This window comes from Rhopalosiphum padi, chromosome 3 (genome assembly GCF_020882245.1).
Source record: "Rhopalosiphum padi isolate XX-2018 chromosome 3, ASM2088224v1, whole genome shotgun sequence".
Classification (NCBI taxonomy): Eukaryota; Metazoa; Arthropoda; class Insecta; order Hemiptera; family Aphididae; genus Rhopalosiphum; species Rhopalosiphum padi.
In genome coordinates this window covers 58392805-58412586 of record NC_083599.1, presented here as the reverse complement: position 1 = coordinate 58412586, position 19782 = coordinate 58392805, and the positions used below count along the sequence as shown (strand labels likewise).

The following is a 19782-nucleotide window of genomic DNA, read 5'->3' as shown; positions in this document are numbered from 1 at the left end:
CTATACATATATATATTATAATAAAAATAACACTTTATATAATATAGGTACGTCGTCGTCTTCGTACCTGCTGTCGGTCGAGCCACCAGCGCAAACGCACATGGTATACAGTCGGGTATTACATTATATCATAAATATATATATGTATAGATAAGTCCATGACGTACACGCACGCACGTGAATATATCGTATTGGCCGCCGGGGGCGATGTGTCGGCAGCGGCGGCGGCGGCGGCGGTTTCGATTACAAGGCAGGCGTTGATTTCAATTACCTCCCTAATTACCGTCGTCGTCGTCTCCTCTCCGTCTTACACGCGCGCGCCAGGCCGCTCACAAACGCGCCGCCGCCGACACAAACGACGCCGCCGCCGCGCCCGGAGATGATGACTATTACTGCGACTGTTACGTGTGTGTGTGTGTGTGTGTGCGTGTGCGCGCGAGTTCTAAACACGGTGCAGCAGCTAGTTGCATACGGAAGACGGAGAGAGAGACCGCGGCGAGAGACGGTGAGACGTATTATAGGTAGTAGGCAGGTCGTGTGTCGGAGGTGTACGGTGTGGCGTGTAATAATATTATATATTACACACGAGAGAGAGAGAGAGAGAGAGAGAGATACGTAGTAATATACAGAAGAGGTGTGCTGATATTATAAACACTGCTGCCACGCTCACACCTCAATCTACGACGACCCATGTCCGTGTACGTCTATGCCGCCGCGTTCGGGTGTATATATATATAAGATAATATTATTATTATTATTCCTATTGCTGTGCATTGCGGTACATTATAATATTATATACTGCAGCAGTGCGTACCCGCTGCAGTACGACGCGGACGGCAAATTAAAATGCACTAATGACCGACGTTTTTTTTTGGGGGGGGGGATATACGCGCGTACGCACGACGAGTATATAGGCGTTGCGCCGGCACCTGTACTCCTTTCACACGTATGTGCGCGCCTCCCACGCACGTATACATGTATCCGAGGGACGGCGGCAACGGCGTTGTTTTTGATCCGGAAGGGGTGGTAATTTATATATATGTGCATATATTATGAGGATCTCTTTCCGGTTTTCTATATAATATAGTGTAGACGCCTCGGATCGGGAGGCACTCGTATTATAGATAATTATGTGCGGCGGCGGTATATCATTATTGATCGGGCGCACCTACAGCAGCAGTGATATTATGAATCGCGATCAAGCGTAGTGTTAGGAACCCTTGCACACACACTTTAGATTAGTAAGCATATTATACAATAACATAGTAGTGTAAGCAATATGTGTAATTTTTTGCAAGCGACTGCGTCGCCAAGACAAGAACGTAGAATAAGCAAGAGTTAGTCGTGAATAAGTAGCCGATTCGTATAATACTGTGTTGTTAAAATATTCTTATAATAAAATATTTTCTTAAAATTAAACAGATTTTGTGTAGTGTTTTGAATACAACCCGTAAGTGAACGAACTTTTTTACAACATATATATACCTTTTGGCCTTAACCGAAAGAGTATATAACAACTGGTGGCAGCGGTACCTTTTCGGAGTATTCTAACACAACGAAGTCTGTCTTTTACTCAGGTGACACAGTCGTCAATTTATATAAATTTTAATATTATATACGTAACAAATACGTATCTATACAATATACGTATTATTATATACGTCTATTGTCTATACATCATTCATGCTATGGTGTCTTTATACGTAGCATAATACACCGTGTATAGTGTATTACGCAACGTCAACAACATTCCTGAGTGCGAAATTACAATCATCAACATCGATATTAAAATCGTTTCGATTGTGACGTTTACTCATCATCCGTCACGAGTCGCTGTCGTCGTCAACGCCGCCGTCGTTATCCTTGACCGTGACAGAAAATCTAAGTGGGTCAAACCAACGGAGTGGGAGCGCTGAGCGTCCAGGAACGTCACGAGAGCAGCTACGGTGTTTACATTGTGACAAGCTATCACTGATAATCAGCCGTATCAACCAATAACAACAACAAACAGCATGTATACGTTAAGCATAAGAACTATACTAGTATTACTGTAAGTTATTAATTTATTATAAAACCTTAACGTAATATTAACAAATTACTATTATAATCACGTTTTATATACATATATATACATAAGAATATTAATGCATGTCAACTCATACGAGTGATAGTGAGGGTAGCAATTCTGATTCAACTGAATTAGATCCTGATTTCGTCCCCCACCGAACGGTTGTACCTGATAATCCGTCTAATAAACCATTAACTAGGTTACAAAATAAAACAAATATAAATACAAATCTAAATCTTCTTGATAAAATATCATTAATAGACTTAAACGATAAAAACACTATTTTAAAACCAACGAACAAAATGGCGAATAATAAACAAACATTACTTTCTTTAGAAACAGCTATAAGACTCGTACCACAGTTTAATGGAGAAAATCCACAGGATGTATATCCATTCTTTAGTGCATGTGACTTTGTGATTAAGACTGTAGATGAAGAATGTCGCCCTATTCTTTTGCAGGCAATTTTAACAAAATTAGCAGGTAAAGCTTTTGCGATAACACAACATCGAGAGGTCAAATCATGGGACTCACTTAGGGAGTTATTATCAGTTACATTTTGCGCTAAACGAACTCCAGGTTACCTTCAACTAGAATTGTCCACAACCCGATTTAAATCAGGAGAAACTATTCAAGAATATTCTTCAAGAGTCGAGAAATTATTACACGAGCTGTGTAATGTCAGTACAAGCAAAAGAACAATAGCAGAAGCTAAAGCAGTGCACGACTATATCAAAGAAACTACTTTAACTACTTACATTGAAGGATTACCAGATAGCATCCGAAATATCATAAAATCTAGAAACCCATCCACTTTGGAAGACGCTATGAAAGTAAGCTTAGAAGAAGAAAAAATATTTTTATCAAATAAAGAAACACGACGTTTGTTCCAAAATAAATCTAACGCTAATAGCACAAATAAATATTGCAAAAACTGCCAAAAAAGTAATCATAATACGAATGAGTGTAGATATATAAATCGTAGCATAGACACAGGGCAAAACAGCAAACAAAAAAACTCAAATACAAAGCAAGAGACATGCGCATATTGTAAAAAAGCTGGTCATTCCATAGAAAAATGCTATAAAAAAAAAGGAGCGGATGAAAGAAAAAATAATCAACAAGAAGGTGATAAAGGAAATCAACAAAATTATTCGGGAAACGGATCGGGACCGAATGCCTCGGGCAGTCGTTCGGTCAAAGATTTAAAAATAATAGCCCAAACACAATAAGAACCTTACCATTTACAATAAAATTACATAACGACCATGCAATATTCCAAGCCTCACAATGTACGTCAGGAAGTGCAAAACTCCTAATAGATACCGGCGCAAAACTAAACCTTATCCGACTTGACGTATTGCATGACGAAGTTCTAGTTTCGGATACTAATATTTATCAGTTACAAGGAATAAACGACCGCTTAGTCAACACTATGGGTGGTGTTGTACTCATGATTTCAGATAAGAACCAAACTTTTGAAACCGAATTTCATGTGGTACCATCGTCATTTCCAATTGACGGGGATGGAATTTTGGGTAAACCTTTTCTAAAGGAAAACAAAATCATCATCAACGTAGATCAGGAGGAAATAACTTATCCTGACAATGCCACAACAACCATACCAGCCAGAAGCGAAGCGATAATTCCTATACGAATATTAAACGAACCTATAACTGATTCACAAAGTATTCTTATTCATGCCCAAAACATTAATGAACATATAATCTGTGGAAATGTCTTAAACGAAATAAAACAAAATCAAATACTCATTGCTGTAATAAATCCAACAGAAAACCCACAAACTGTGAAAATTCCAAATCTAAACGAATTATCTCATGAAACTTTTGAAATAGTACCTATAAAATGTACACAAAGTAAAGAAATTCCAAAAAATGCAAATAATCGTATTCAACTATTAAAAGAAAATCTTAGATGCGATCACATGAACAATGAAGAAAAAGAATCCATTGAAAGATTATGCAGTGAATATTCAGACATTTTTTTTCTTGAAGGAGATACATTATCCTGCACAGAAACAATACAACATGAAATCAAAACGTCAGAAACAAACCAACCCATATTTCAGAGACCATATCGTCTCCCTTATTCTCAAAAAAAAGAAATAGATAAACAAATTGAACAACTCGAACAAGATGGAATAATTAGCCCCAGTGACAGTCCATGGAACGCACCATTATTAGTAGTACCAAAGAAAACAGACGCATCAGGTATCCAAAAATATAGGGTAGTAATCGATTTTCGTAAACTTAACGAAATCACTGTGGGAGATGCATTTCCAATGCCAGACATATCAACGATATTAGATCAGTTAGGAAAAGCCAAATATTTCTCATGCCTAGACATGGCAAGTGGGTATCATCAAATAGCTCTAAAGCCAGAAGATAAGCACAAAACCGCTTTCAGCACGGAAAAAGGGCATTTCGAATTCAATAGGATGTGTTTTGGTCTAAAAGGCGCACCAGCAACTTTTCAAAGGTTGATGAACCGAATCCTAATTGGTTTAAATGGTGTGAAATCATTCGTATATTTAGACGACGTGATTGTGATAGGAGCAACAATCAAAGAGCATGAACAAAATTTACGTCAAATATTTGAAAGATTCAAAAAACATGGACTACAATTACAACCGACAAAATGTGAATTCCTTCGACGAGAAGTAATCTACCTCGGACATGTAATCACAGAGCAAGGCGTAAAACCAGACCCGAAGAAAATACAATGTATGGTAAACTACCCCACACCAACGAATGCAAAAGACGTAAAATCTTTCCTAGGTCTAGTCGGATATTATCGAAGATTTATCAAAGATTTCAGTAAGAAAGCTAAGCCACTTACTAATTTACTAAAACAAAATCAACAGTTTATCTGGTCAGATCTTTGTCAAGAATCGTTTAATTACTTTAAAAACATTTTAATAAATGAACCAATCTTACAATACCCAGATTTCAATCAACCATTTAATATCACCACAGATGCAAGTAATATTGCAATCGGAGCTATTTTATCGCAAGGGAAAATTGGCTCGGATCTGCCAATTGCATACGCGTCACGTACACTCAATAAGGCGGAAACCAATTATAATACGACAGAAAAAGAATTACTGGCAATACTTTGGGCAGTTAAACAATTTAGACACTACGTGTACGGGTGCAAATTCAACATTGTGACAGATCACAAATCATTATCGTGGTTATTTGGAGTGAAAGATCCTGGAGCTCGTTTGACCAGGTGGCGACTACAATTAGAAGAGTATGACTATAATATCATATATAAGCCAGGAACGCAAAACACAAACGCAGATGCTCTAAGTCGAATAGCAAAAATCGACAAATTATCAAATGTAGATGACTACAGAACAAAAACATACGAAAAATTCGAAGAAGATATACAGAAAACATTAATAACAAATTCAAATGTAATCGAAATCCAGGGTGATATATTCGAGGCACCTGAAGACATAACTCTTGTAGTTTGTGTATCAAAAAATTTTGAGATGTCACAAGGATTAGCCTTAGAATTCAGAAGAAGACTCGGTCAAATTGAAACATTAAAAGGACAAAACAAAGAAATCACAGAAGTCGCACATATTCAACATAATGAGAAATCTCTAGCATTTATAATCACCAAAGAATTATGCCAACAAACAACTACTTTTGAAACATTTTATAAATGCATCATTAATCTACGAACTTTTTGCGAAGAAAACAATATTACAAAAATCGGATTATCTAGAGTCGACAATGAACTTGATAAACTAAACTGGGAAAAAGTTCGAGCCATTATTAGGTACATTTTCAAAAATTCAAAAATAAAAATCATTATTTATGTCGATATTGAATATTCTGAAGAAGAAAAGCTCAAGATAATCGAAGAATTTCATAATGCTCCACTTGGCGGTCATCAAGGCGTGTCAAGGACAATCAAGCGAATCAAATTACATCACCAATGGAAAGGACTTAAAAGTGATGTTAAAAAATTCATAGCTTCTTGTCAATCATGTCAACAAAACAAAAGCATGAACAGGACTATAAAACAACCCATGGTAATTACAACAACGGCCAAAAAACCGTTCGAAAAAATATTTCTTGACATTGTGGGACCGTTAACAACAACAAATGAAGGTCATTCATATATACTTACCATTCAAGATGATCTAACCAAATTTTCAGCGGCGTTTCCATTAGTAACTCATGATGCTAACTCGGTAGCAAAAACATTTGTTGAAAAATTTATATGTCAACATGGCATACCTGAATCGATTGTAACTGATTGCGGCACTGAATTTATGAGTAAAATATTCAAAGAATGCTGCAAGCTACTTAAAATAGAAAAAATGAATACTACACCATACCACCCACAATCCAATGGCGGTTTAGAAAGATCTCACCGAACTTTGGCAGAATATCTTAGACACTATGTCAATAAAAACCAAACAGATTGGGATGATTATGTAGCTTTTGCTATATTTGTATACAATACAACAGTTCACACAACAACTAACCATCAACCGTATGAACTTGTTTACGGTTTTCCTGCTACAGTCCCTCACACATTAAGTCGAACACCGCAAGCAAGATATAACTACGATGATTATACATATGAATTAAAACAAAAACTTCAGGAAACATGTAAATCAGCCAGAAATAATATAATAAAAAACAAAGAGAAAACAAAGAAAAAGTACGATCAAAAAGAACTACAAGTAAATGTAAAAGTCGGAGACCAAGTATGGGTAAAAAACCACCAACAGAAGGGAAAGTTAGGACCAAAATGGGTGGGCCCTTACAATGTATTACAACTAAATAACAACGAAAATATAACAATTCAACGAGGCAGAAAGGAAATAAAATTACACAAAAATGAAATAAAACTTGCAAATTAAAATTCAATAATTCATAACACATAATGCAAATATAATAATTACTCATAAATTTGTTTATTAAAATATTCAAAGCCGTATTATATCATTTTGTTTTTCCAATCTTCTTACATTTTTTTTTTTTTCTTCTCATTTTCAGAATTGTTTTTGGAAAAACGATGGCAAATTCATTCAATCTAACTCCAATATACAACCCATCAGGAATCTATTTTCACACAATAAACAATCTACGCATATTCAACTCTCACTGGCGCTTCTTAACCTATATTAATATTACAAACTATAATGAAAAATACAATAAAATCGGTAACATGATAAAAGATTTTGAAGAGTCCTGTGAAATGAGTAAATCCCTTGAGATAGATTCTTTACAACAACTTTGTTCCCAATATAATTATCAAGCATATAACTTTTTATCAGAAATTAGTAGTAATAAAGAACATGTAATGAAAATTATAGATCAACCAAAAAACAATTACCGTACCAAGAGAGGTCTAATCAATTTAGTTGGGAGAGTATCTAACGTCCTATTCGGTGTATGTGACGACACCGACGCAGAATATTTTTACAGTAAAATAAGAGATCTTGAAATTTCAAATTCACGCGTTTCTAAATTATCTGATGCACAAATACAAATTATGCAATCAATTATATCAAACGTAAACTCATCGCTATTAGAAACAAATAAAAATGAAATTAATTTAGCCGAAAAATACAGTTATCTACTTCATGAAATGCAAGCAGAGAAAGCTGCAATAGGTATCTTAAATTTTAAAACAGCACTAGAAGAAAGAATATCATTATTAAATATCATTTTAACACAATACGCATTTGAAACAGAAAATTTACTAAATATAATAAATATGGCCCTACAAGGTTTTGTTCACTCCAGTATATTAGATATAAATACCCTTAAAAACCAATTAAAAGATATTAAAACACAATTACCCATAGGAGAAGGCATACCAATAGATTTAGATAATTCAGGAATATCAGAATTGTTACGACTAATTACAACTAACATAGTATATATAGAAAATGTATTAATTTTTGTCATAGAAATACCTATAGTTAACAATTATGAATTTATATTATATAAAAACATACCTTTACCAGTTAACATATACGATAACGACTATGTAATGATAGCTCCAAAATCTGATTATATAGCTATAGATAAATCTAGATTATATTACTTAGAATTAAGCGAAATACAAATATCAAAATGTAAACAAATGATGAATACGTTATTATGTACTTATGATCAACAGTTACATCATTTGGATGAATCCTGTGAGCTAACAATATTTAGAAAGCCAGGTATATTACCTAATTTGTGTAACTTAAAAAATGTTAATTTTAATTTTAGTATATGGCATAGATTAGATAATACAAATTCTTGGATATATGTTACGATTAGGGATAATATTATCATTAAATGTAAAAATAATTCAGAAACAATAGTAGTAAGTATAAACGGCACAGGCATTTTAGATTTAGACAATCAATGTGAAGCCAATACTGATGACGGGACATTATTAATAGCAAAAAGAAAAATAACTACAAAAATGTATAAAGACTTTATTCCACAACTAGACGTTTCAATTAACTGGAAAACTAAATTAAACATTACAAATACAATTTTAAAAAATTCAAATATTCCAGATAAAGGTAATTCTATAGTAAAAAAAAAATTTATTCAAACTAATAGAATACTCCAAATCACTAGAAGAATTAAAATACATAAAAACAAGTAGTAATGTTATGGGCACAATAGGTGATGAATTATACATAATTATAACAATAAGTATCATCAGTATAGGTTTAGTAATAATAATAATTTTATATTTAATAATCAAAAACAAACATTGTAAAACATCTAATTCTGTAAAAAACCCAATAGAAGGTAAGATAATATATGAAACCGTAGACAATCCAAATCATGAAAATCCATTGCCTAGAATAATATAATTTGCAATAGGCAATGAACTTTCATTTAACCCCGGGGGTGTTAGGAACCCTTGCACACACACTTTAGATTAGTAAGCATATTATACAATAACATAGTAGTGTAAGCAATATGTGTAATTTTTTGCAAGCGACTGCGTCGCCAAGACAAGAACGTAGAATAAGCAAGAGTTAGTCGTGAATAAGTAGCCGATTCGTATAATACTGTGTTGTTAAAATATTCTTATAATAAAATATTTTCTTAAAATTAAACAGATTTTGTGTAGTGTTTTGAATACAACCCGTAAGTGAACGAACTTTTTTACAACATATATATACCTTTTGGCCTTAACCGAAAGAGTATATAACAGTAGTCCGCGCGCGGGAAGTAAAATTATTTAGATCTTTCGCGATGGCCACGGTCCGTTTCCCCCTGGCTCAGACCTATTGCAAACAAAAATGGTTTGTGTAGAACAGTGGTCGGCAATCTTTTTGGACTCCCGGGCCACATTCATAAATTAATAAGAGTTCTCGGGCCAGACAAAAATAAAAATGTTATATTCCAAATTATTTATGAAAAAAAAAAATTTAAAGCGGGCCGTATACAATAGAACAAATTTTTTCAACTATTTATTATAGCTACTTACAATGCCTGCACTATGGCGATTGTACCTAACGTATACAGAGTTCGGATAATTTTGCACCACTTTTGCGGTAAAATCGCGAGGGGAAGGAAACTCCTCTCCCATCTCCCGCCGCAACATTCACCGCCCAACATAATATTACGCCAAACAATAATGGACGTTTGATATGGATCCTCGTCCGAATGTTAAAGGCTGCAAGATAAAACATTTTCGATTTACCTCAGAAATATTTCGCGCGTATACAAAATAACACGTGCGGCCCGTAAACACCTGTCAAACATCAATCGCGATGGCGACATGCGATTTCACGACGTCCGCATAGGCGATGCGTATTGTAATAATACCTATAGGTAGGCAGGTACGCGTATCGTATAATGTACTATACAAATCGTTGGCTCGTGTCGAATGGAAAACCAATTTAATTTGTCGGTCGTTTACAATAATTCAACACACGCACAGTCGTCATAATATAATAATATGTGCAATCTATAGCTATGTCACGTGAGTGTGTGTGTGTGTGTGTGACGGACGACCTATTATATTATTATTAAATACGATTACGAATTACCGCGGTTTATATTTTGACAGGTTACCACATTTACGAAAGACCCCCGGAGAAGCGACACGGGACCGCTGCAGTTGTGATATTCCCGCGGCGCGTCGTCATAGTCGTCATAGTCGTCGTCGTCGTCATCGGTTTACATCCGACATTCCGATATTTCATATACGCCCATATTTTTTACACAAATAACATAACATAACGATATCATATTATAACGACAGTATTGTGTAAGGGTATATTATGGTCATATGGACGAGGTAAACCCATTATAACGCGTAAATTATATATAATAGAGGTACGTCACCTGATAACGTTTGATGTGAGTGATGTGACGTTACAATGATACGACACGGTAACGCCTCGTCCGTTTGACGAATAAGGCTATTATTATATTATGTTACACGACGCCATCGATTGCGAAGTATACATATTCTACACACTTTTTAGATTGGTCACAGTAAACGATCAAACTGCAGGCACGCGCTAGCCGCTATACTATATACGCAGGTTAGGTTAGGTTAGTTATATATATTGCATGACATAATCGTACGTATTCGGCTCGTCGGTGTACGATATGTTATCGATATTATTTTCGTCCGTGTGCTGTGTATCTCAAGACTCAAGTGCTGTGGGGATTACACCTTTCCCCTGGGCAAACATTTTGGAAAAATTCAATTTTACACCATGTCGTTTATAGCTATAATTATTATGAACACAGAGCGAAATATATCACTGACCGTTCAGGTCCCTCACCAGGACGAAAAAAGCAATAACTTCCGGATTATCTTCTTGCAGTCAGTTTGTGCATTGTGTGTCATACTTCCGATAAATGGTGGTGCAATATTGGAATTATTTGAGACGTACGATGCTACTGTCTTCTTGATAATCTGCGTATAGTTACAAAAAATTAATTGATATGCGTTCAATAATTATTTAACATAAATCATATAAAAAAAATATATTATACTGTCGTTTCAATTACATTTTTTTTGTTGGAACTAATGTGTACCTATACCTATATTATAATGAATATAGAAAACAACATTAATGCAAACGTACAATGTCGTATCACGTATATATATATATATATATATATAAATAATATATTCAGCAACATGATACAAATATATAAAATAAAAACAGTAATATTTTATAGAGTTAATTAAGTTGAGCTTTTAATTACCTATGGCTTACTTTTTAAGGTTTTAGGTATCAACTTCGTGGTGGAAAAAAGGACACTTCGAAAATCCTGTAAGTATTACGTATGTTCATGTTTATCACATTATTAATTTAACCGTCCGAACTTACAGTATGCAATAATACTCGAAAAATAATATTTACAAACCCAATAAATTATAAGAATAACTAACTATTAAAACTTAAAAAATAAAAAATGGAATTTGCCTTAACAATATTAAATCCAACCCTTGATTTTTTTATGGTCGGATTAACCAGATGTTATATTATATTGGATTAAAAAAGTTACGTGTTTGTTCACTGTTGTGTAGCTTAAAAATTATTGTAAAGAAGCAGATACGCCACTACACTCTATGCGTAAATATTTTTTATTGTTACTCAATAATATTATTATTTGCAACAATACCTCTAAAGTAAATTAGTCTTCAACACGGTTTCCCGTTACAAAATCGTGACTGACTTTTGAATAATATATGTATTAATAGTAAGTATAGTATATAGTTTGAAAGTCACGTATATGTGGACAGAGAGAAAGGAACAAATTATGAATTAACAAAAAAATTAAAAAAATTCTCTAAACAATATTATTGCGGTCAGAATGGTAACAAATATACCAAACGTGTAATCATGGTTAATGTTATTATTATTATTTTGATTCGACGAATAGATGTTATTATTATTTTTGTCTTATTTGAAATCAAATATTTTCTAATTATGTATTATTATATTATTTTCAAAAGAACAGCAAAATAGCGATCGGCTTTATATTGAACTATTTTTTTACATTTTTTTTTATAAAATATTACAGTGCATATGTTGTAATTGAATAAATAAGTTATAATAAGGATTGTGTATAATATAAATGGCATTCAACTATAGGGATGGATATAAGAATGAAAAATGATTTGAATAGACACGAAATATAATAATATAATATAAATTATATTAAGCCAAATAGTTGTACTACTCCAAATTATAAATTAAGTAAATAATAAAGTATAAATTAAGGTAATAGTATTTGTAACGTTGAAAAGTGATAATATAGTGACCGGAATTATATAAAAATGCATAATGTATTGGGATAAGCTTTTTGAAATCTGATGAACATTGTCCCCGATTTAGATCATTCTTATTATAATAACAATAATTTTATTTTGCATATTTTGTATTTTTTAACGTTTTTACCTATTAAAATAAATGCATATGAATGCATATTTGTAGTTTTATAGTGCATATTATTAGTTCTAGGGTTTTAAAATTTCATGAAATTTGTTTTCCTGAAATATTTCACAAAATTTTTGATGAAATATTTCATTGCAATGAAAAATAAAATATCAATTATTTTATCTTAAAGTTTATAATCACGTCAACTTGCAAGTGAAAATTTTCAAAAGTTCGTTTATTGTGTGAATTAAAAAAAATATGTATAATAAATAATAATAATAACCAATAGGCAATAAGGACCCAATTAATAATACAAGTGGTAAATATCAAAAATGTATAGTGCATATTTTTGCATATTTACTATCAATATTTACTGTATTTAACCAATATATTATTTCTAATCAACTATAACCGAATACATTTAAAAAAAGAAAAAAATATTTTGAAATATTTCAAAAAGAGTGAAATTTTCAATCTTGAAATATTTCAATTTTAGAACCCTATTTATAACACATATAATATTTGTTTTTCGTGTCGTATTTTCACGTTCACAGCCACATAATATACGTTTGAACACATTAAGACTTCTGATCATCCAATGTAATAATGTAAAAATATATGAATTCAATTTTTGTTTTCAGTTTTAATTAATATGAGCGAATACTTTATAGATTGAAGATACAGAATGTTAAATGGCGACGAAGACGACAAAATACTTTAAAAGCTTTTTTATACTTTTTTTAATACCGTATTAATTAAAAAATATTTTTACATAATTTTACATAATAAATTTACATATTATTAATACATTTAACATATTTTTATATAATTTTAAACAACATTTTAAGTGCATATTTAAGTACATATTTAAAAATAAATACATATTTTATAACATGTTACAGAATTTTTAGAAGCATATTTTGAGGATTTTTGTACATATAAATCCGATCCCTAGACTGATAAACCATATATTATAAATAAATAAAGTGCCATCCGGTCCCGTATTGTTTATTCATTTTAATATTCTTACTACTTGAGTACCTAGTTAACCTAACCTAGTCCCTACCTATGCTTAATGACTTATTATTTTGTTATTATTATATTTTTTAATTGCAGAAGTGGCAGAGACAGATACTTTTAAAACTTATTTGATTACAGTTGTTGAAAAAACTTTTTCTATTAGGTAATTTTGAAATCATTGGTAATTTTGAAGTCATTTTTGTTATTAGTTTTAGACTGGCTATGCAATGAATGTATTGATGTATCTACTAATGCATTTTTGAATTAATATACTATAAAAGGTGATTCTTTTATCATTGTACACTTAGTATTTCAAAAAGTATTTATGTTTTTGAAAACATTTTTTACGTAGTTTCAAGTTGTTAAAAAAACAACGTTTTTATTAAAAAATTATATTTTTAAATGTTTTTTATCCTTATATTTTTTTAAGTTTTTACTTTTTTGAATGACAACATAGAGTTTTAATTTCATATTTTAAAGCAGAATAATTTTCTGAGTATTTTGATATATATAAAAATCGAATTTAGGGCAAGTAGTTTATGAGATATACGTATTTAAAGTTGTGATGCGTGGAGTGGAGTTGTACGGGGTTACCTCGCAAAATGTCCACTACTCCGTTTGTCTAATTTTAAATTTAAATTAAAAATTGTTTAATTTAGATATCTATCATCTAATACAGTGGTGTAAAATTGTCATAAATTTTTTTTTTTTTTTTAATTGCAACAAATATTAAATTGTTAGGTACTAACTGCAATTTAATTAGCTTATTATTTGCTACATTTTAAAAATATTTAACATTTATACCACTGTTATTTCTCATAATTATTCATATGATAAATTATTATTTTAGAAACGCCAGAGAGTGAAAATAAAATCTATATAAATAAAAATGAATATCGTTTTATTCCGTACTCGTAATCTTGGAACTCTTTTTGGATTTAACTCATTACAGTAAGTGTAATTCAGCCACCCTAGTAGCTATTTTTATATTAATAATATAAAATAATTAGCAGCTATAAGTACAACTCAGACTACTTTTCAAAAACTGATTATTTCTTCTATAATCAATCATCTCAAAATCCCCGTTTGAGCACCTCCTGGGGGGGGGGTCCTAAACTTTTCTATTTTCTATCCTACTTTCTAATCTATCTCTGTGTCAAATTTCATCGAAATCGGACAAGCTGTTTAGGAATGCATAAAGGACATACAAACGTTAATAAACATATAACTATTTATTTTGGATGCACACAAAAAAATGAATACGAGTGCAATGGTATGAGCATTTTTGTTAAACATATGACTAGCAGACAGCGTTGTGCAATTTACTGACATGTCCACGGAGTGCATCGACTTCTGGTTCGTCCGTTTATCGTGACTCGTCAGACTGTCACAACGAGTGCGAATGACTCGACACTGACATCACATTGTTGCACCGGTACGGCTTTTTGCCCGTATGCGTCCGCTGGTGTTTGGTCAGATGGCTTTTTTGAGAGAACGCCTTATTACAAGCGTCGCACGTGTACGGTTTTTCACCCGTATGCGTCCGCTGGTGTCTGGTAAGATGGGTTTTTCGAGAGAACGCCATAACACACACGTCGCACGGGTACGGTTTTTTACCAGTGTGTGTCCGCCGGTGTTTGGTCAGATGGCTTTTTTGAGAGAACGCCTTATTACAAGCGTCGCACGTGTACGGTTTTTCACCCGTATGCGTCCGCTGGTGTCTAGTGAGATTGTATTTTTCAGAGAACGCCTTATTACAAGCGTCGCATGTGTAGGGTTTTTCACCCGTATGCGTCCGCTGGTGTCTGGTAAGATGGGTTTTTCGAGAGAACGCCATAACACACACGTCGCACGGGTACGGTTTTTCACCAGTGTGTGTCCGCCGGTGTATGGTCAGATCGCTTTTTCGAGAGAACGCCTTATCACACACGTCGCACGGATACGGTTTTTCACCAGTGTGTGTCCGCCGGTGTATGGTCAGATTGTTTTTCTGAGAGAACGCCTTATCACACACGTCACATCGGTGCGATTTTTCATCCGTACGCGTCCGCTGATATTTGGTCAGATTGTTTTTCTGAGAGAACGGCATATTACATAGATCACAGAAATACCGATTTTCAACTGTATGCGTCGCCGGTATACAGTCTGCAAATGGCAGCTAAGAGCAAATGAATTATCGCACACGTATTTTCTCAATCGCAATAAATAATTTAATTTATTAAGTTTATTATGGTATCTAGGTACATGCTAACTGCTACGAGAACGTGAGTATTTTAAATAACGTATTTACAATATAATGTACAGGGAATTAGATTATTAATTGTCAACACAATGTTTCAAGCCAGTGTTGTGTTTATCTCTGTTTAAAGTAATTATATCGAAAACAATAAATAAGTTTAAACTAATTTTATGAACGGTGGCTGAACCGGAAATCATTAAATCATACAATTTTTTTTATAAAAATAATATATTTAATATAATTCATTGATATATTTTATTGGCATGAACATATTATAATAATGTTTGTTTCACTTAATGTTTTTTTTCGGTAATTTGTTTTCTAAGAATTTAACCTCTGCTTTAAACAAGGACTTACTCTTTCTTATAAGTTAAACAAATATTAACATATAGGTAGTTCTATATTATAGCATTCGTTTTCAATTTTCATGAGTTAACAATAAAATTCAGCATTTTTAAACTACAAAATGACATATACATTTTCGTGATTTTGAAGACTTTGGTTAAAATAATTTGAACTTGAAATGCTTATTTAAAAAAAAAACATGGTTTCACGACTAAAATGTATGTAAGATTTAAAATTAAATTATAAAGGTTTTTGACCAACCCTCCGAATTTTTATCAACACTAAAATAAAAAATGTAAGTATTCGTATGTACACATTGGTGGTTTTTATTTTTATATTTAATTATATTATTTTGTTGAGTAATAATAAATTCCAATTGTATATATAACAATAATAATCAATGTATAATACTAAATTTTATCTTTTTTATAATTAAAATGATTATTGTGCGTGCCTACAAAATAATTTTAAAACTAGGCTAAAAGCAATTTTTTACATTTTAACCATCTTGTAATTTTATAATTTATCATTATTAAACTTAAGAACTTAGATGATCAAAGTGTGGTGTGGGGGATCGCCCATCTGTTTATTTTTATAAGTTTGGGTGGGCATCCCAAATATGTTGTTGTGCCTACTATTAAATTTTAGTTCGGCGCCACTGACGTCTTATATTTGTTAGTAAACCTTTAGATTTCGCCTGCTATTGTAGACAGCATTGCCAGCAACATATCACGATTCACGGTAATTTGCGTTGTTTCTTTAAAAATAGTAGACTGCAGTGATAGTCCTAAGGGCGATGTTTTAAAAGCGTTTTAGTAAATCGACTTTAGAATTACTGGCCACAGCCCTGCAGTTGAATATTGAATTTAGAAATTGAATTTTAATAATCAAAGTTTAATGATGCCCTCCTTGTAAGAAGTTTTTAGCTAATATTTATATACATATTAGATATAATAGGTATATATTATCGAAATCGAATCGCTTTATGAGGTATAAGAGTTTTTTTCTGTAAGGTAAGCTTTTGAGCATAAAAACAGGTTACGCACAGGCCTCTTGATAAATTAATTTTTTAATTTTGAGCGATAATGCTTTGTGTTGTACTTTGTTTTGTGTCTGTCATCGCCTTAGGACTTAGGAGCAGTTAAAATTGTTTAAATTTTTAAATTTGACATTGGTGTTTCGTAATTATCAACATTAGAGAATTAATTAGTACTTTTGGAATAATAAGTTTAAAGTTCACAATACTATATAATCTAGAAAAACAGTAGAAAAAAGTGGAAATAAGTGACGTTGAGTGGATCATAACAATGAACAGGTTAAATTTGAATAAAATGATATATTGATATATCTGCAATATGCATCATGCATGTATAATATTATGTATGTATAATATATATATATATATATATATGAAAAACGATTCTGAACGAAAAATATACATTACAAAATTGTTAAGTCCACACAAATAATGATACTGAATTATCACAATTAATTACATTATTATTTATCGATTAAATATGTTATTTGGACTAAATTTGAACATAATATGTCAAATTTCTATAAATAGCTTAAAATATAACCTAACCTTACACATTTTGAGCAAAAATTGTACCTATATTATATGGTTTTTTTAAGCGCAATTATTGGTAAGCTTCCGAAGTAACGAGTCTCCTAAATTTTAAAATTCTATAATGTACTCGTAAATAATAGGTGGAACTATTAGAATGATAAAAAAGGTTCAGTTTTTACAACTGCTACAACGGATATGGAAGTATTTTGTTATTAACCACATTTATTACATACATATTGTAATTAATTGTTTTATAAGTTTTTATTTTATTTCATTATTTTTTATTTATACGTACTTATATGAACTTGTTTATATTTCTTTTTAATAAATTATTTTATTATTAATTTAGTTTAGATACATAAATATAAAGATTGCAATTTATTTTCTTCATAAGGGATCCTTCATCCTTGATGCTACTAACTATTTTAAATCATTGCTTGATATTTTGAATTTTATATGTATCAAAACATAGATTTTATAGTAAATTAAACATATTATGTTCACGATTTATTAGATTCAACCGCACCCTAATAATTAATATACATATTTAAAAACATAGTCAAATCCACTAAAATATTAGAAACATCAAGACTGTATTGGGGATGACAAATGGTCCCGTTGGCGCCTCCTTCTTCTGAACAACTTTGGCGTTGTCATACCTGAGGTTCTGGGAAATTTTTACGTCAAAAGGACATAATAGTGTCTATGTTTTTTTTTTACTATCTTTGGAATCCTTCTCGAGCCATTAAAAAATTATGTCCACGCCATCACAGGTCTCACGCGATTACGCGAGACTATAGTGGCGTGAGCTTTATCATACATTAAATGTATAGATCACGGACACGACAACAATATTAAACAGCCGTCAGAACCATTAGGACTCTGTGACGGCACACGGTTGTAGCAGCAGCAGCATGTAGGATTCCGCGGGGTTCACATACTAATTGATGAAAACACTCGAACGCGCTACCGCCGGAGACTGAGCAGGCTTGGCGTTAAGTTATGGATGACATGTAAATTAACGCAGTGCACACGTGTGCGGCGGCGGCTATAGTGTTATTATTTCTACTACCACTATTACTACTACTACTACTACTACTACTACTACTAATACTAATACTATTAATATTATTATTATTTTTATTATTATTGCGGTGGCTGTGGATGCGTATAGTAAGTTTAACGTGTCGGCCGCGCTATAAATAATAATAGAAAAATAATGTATCGTCGTTTTTATAAACAAAACAGATATAGTCTACTCGACGCTCATCTATATTATAATATCTTGTATATATATAATATATTATGTTCCGCTTTTATTATTCACTTGAACATCTTCGAGCGCGCCGTAAATTATCATTTAACATAATAATATAATACGCCGCGTACAATATAATATACGTAATATGTACAAATATTATATATGTATAATATAGTGCTGGTGTGGTAATGTCGATGATAATAATTTTATATATGTATATATAATAAAACGTGCTTCGGGCGCCAACGAAAATCCATCAATGCGCGGCAGATTAGAATTTCTTTAAATTGTTGCGCCCACCCTATCCTCGTCCCCTCCCATCCGCCGTTTAAACCGCCTATATTATAACACCATAAATTATAATATATCATCAGCGCGACACGAAACCGCTCGGATCGGAGTTATCGGTCAAATCGGCGTTTTTTACTTTGTAGTTGGTCTGGACAATCTATAATATAATGGATTTAATGAAGAACGCTGTACTGCGGCATGTCTTCCATCACACTATACTGCACTACTGCAGTTATATTAAAGTATAGGTATACGATCATCGGTACATATATATATTATAAATATATTGTACACGTGTATATGTAGTTTTATAGTTTAAAAAACGCGTTCAATCGTGTACATCGAAATTCCACAAAACAATGTTATTATGGTTCTTCTATATCTGTTAATGGAACCGTGCTAGATTTAATTAAAGTCGATGCATATATTATACAACATAATACCATATCTATACAGTATGCAAAAAAAAAACCAAATTAAAATAGTTTATTTTATGTTAAATTGTTGACACTTGTGTTGAACCTGAAAATAAAGATGCAACACGAAAACACTAAGTGCAAGTAATTTTGTT

At 32.2% G+C, this 19782-nt stretch overlaps 2 protein-coding genes across 2 annotated transcripts; one reads left to right on the top strand and one right to left on the bottom strand.

Moving 5' to 3' along the window:
- Positions 1-1216: 1216 nt before the first annotated feature.
- On the top strand, positions 1217-9173 carry LOC132926696 (uncharacterized). The gene is made up of 2 exons (XM_060991095.1): positions 1217-2050; positions 7111-9173. Exons 1-2 carry the CDS (start codon positions 2013-2015, stop codon positions 8726-8728), a joined length of 1656 nt encoding a protein of 551 aa, XP_060847078.1. The 5' UTR covers positions 1217-2012; the 3' UTR covers positions 8729-9173.
- A 5719-nt stretch (positions 9174-14892) lies between these two features.
- LOC132925239 (zinc finger protein 271-like) lies at positions 14893-15594 on the bottom strand. The gene has a single exon (XM_060989649.1). It carries the CDS (start codon positions 15592-15594, stop codon positions 14893-14895), a length of 702 nt encoding a protein of 233 aa, XP_060845632.1.
- Positions 15595-19782: the final 4188 nt, after the last annotated feature.

Excerpts from the sequence above, each read along its gene's own strand:
- LOC132926696 (XM_060991095.1), top strand. The coding sequence starts at position 2,013 with ATGTATACGTTAAGCATAAGAACTATACTAGTATTACT. Across the intron at positions 2,051-7,110 it reads AGAACTATACTAGTATTACT|AATTGTTTTTGGAAAAACGA; the intron begins GTAAGTTATTAA and ends TCTCATTTTCAG.
- LOC132925239 (XM_060989649.1), bottom strand. The coding sequence starts at position 15,594 with ATGCCGTTCTCTCAGAAAAACAATCTGACCAAATATCAGCGGACGCGT.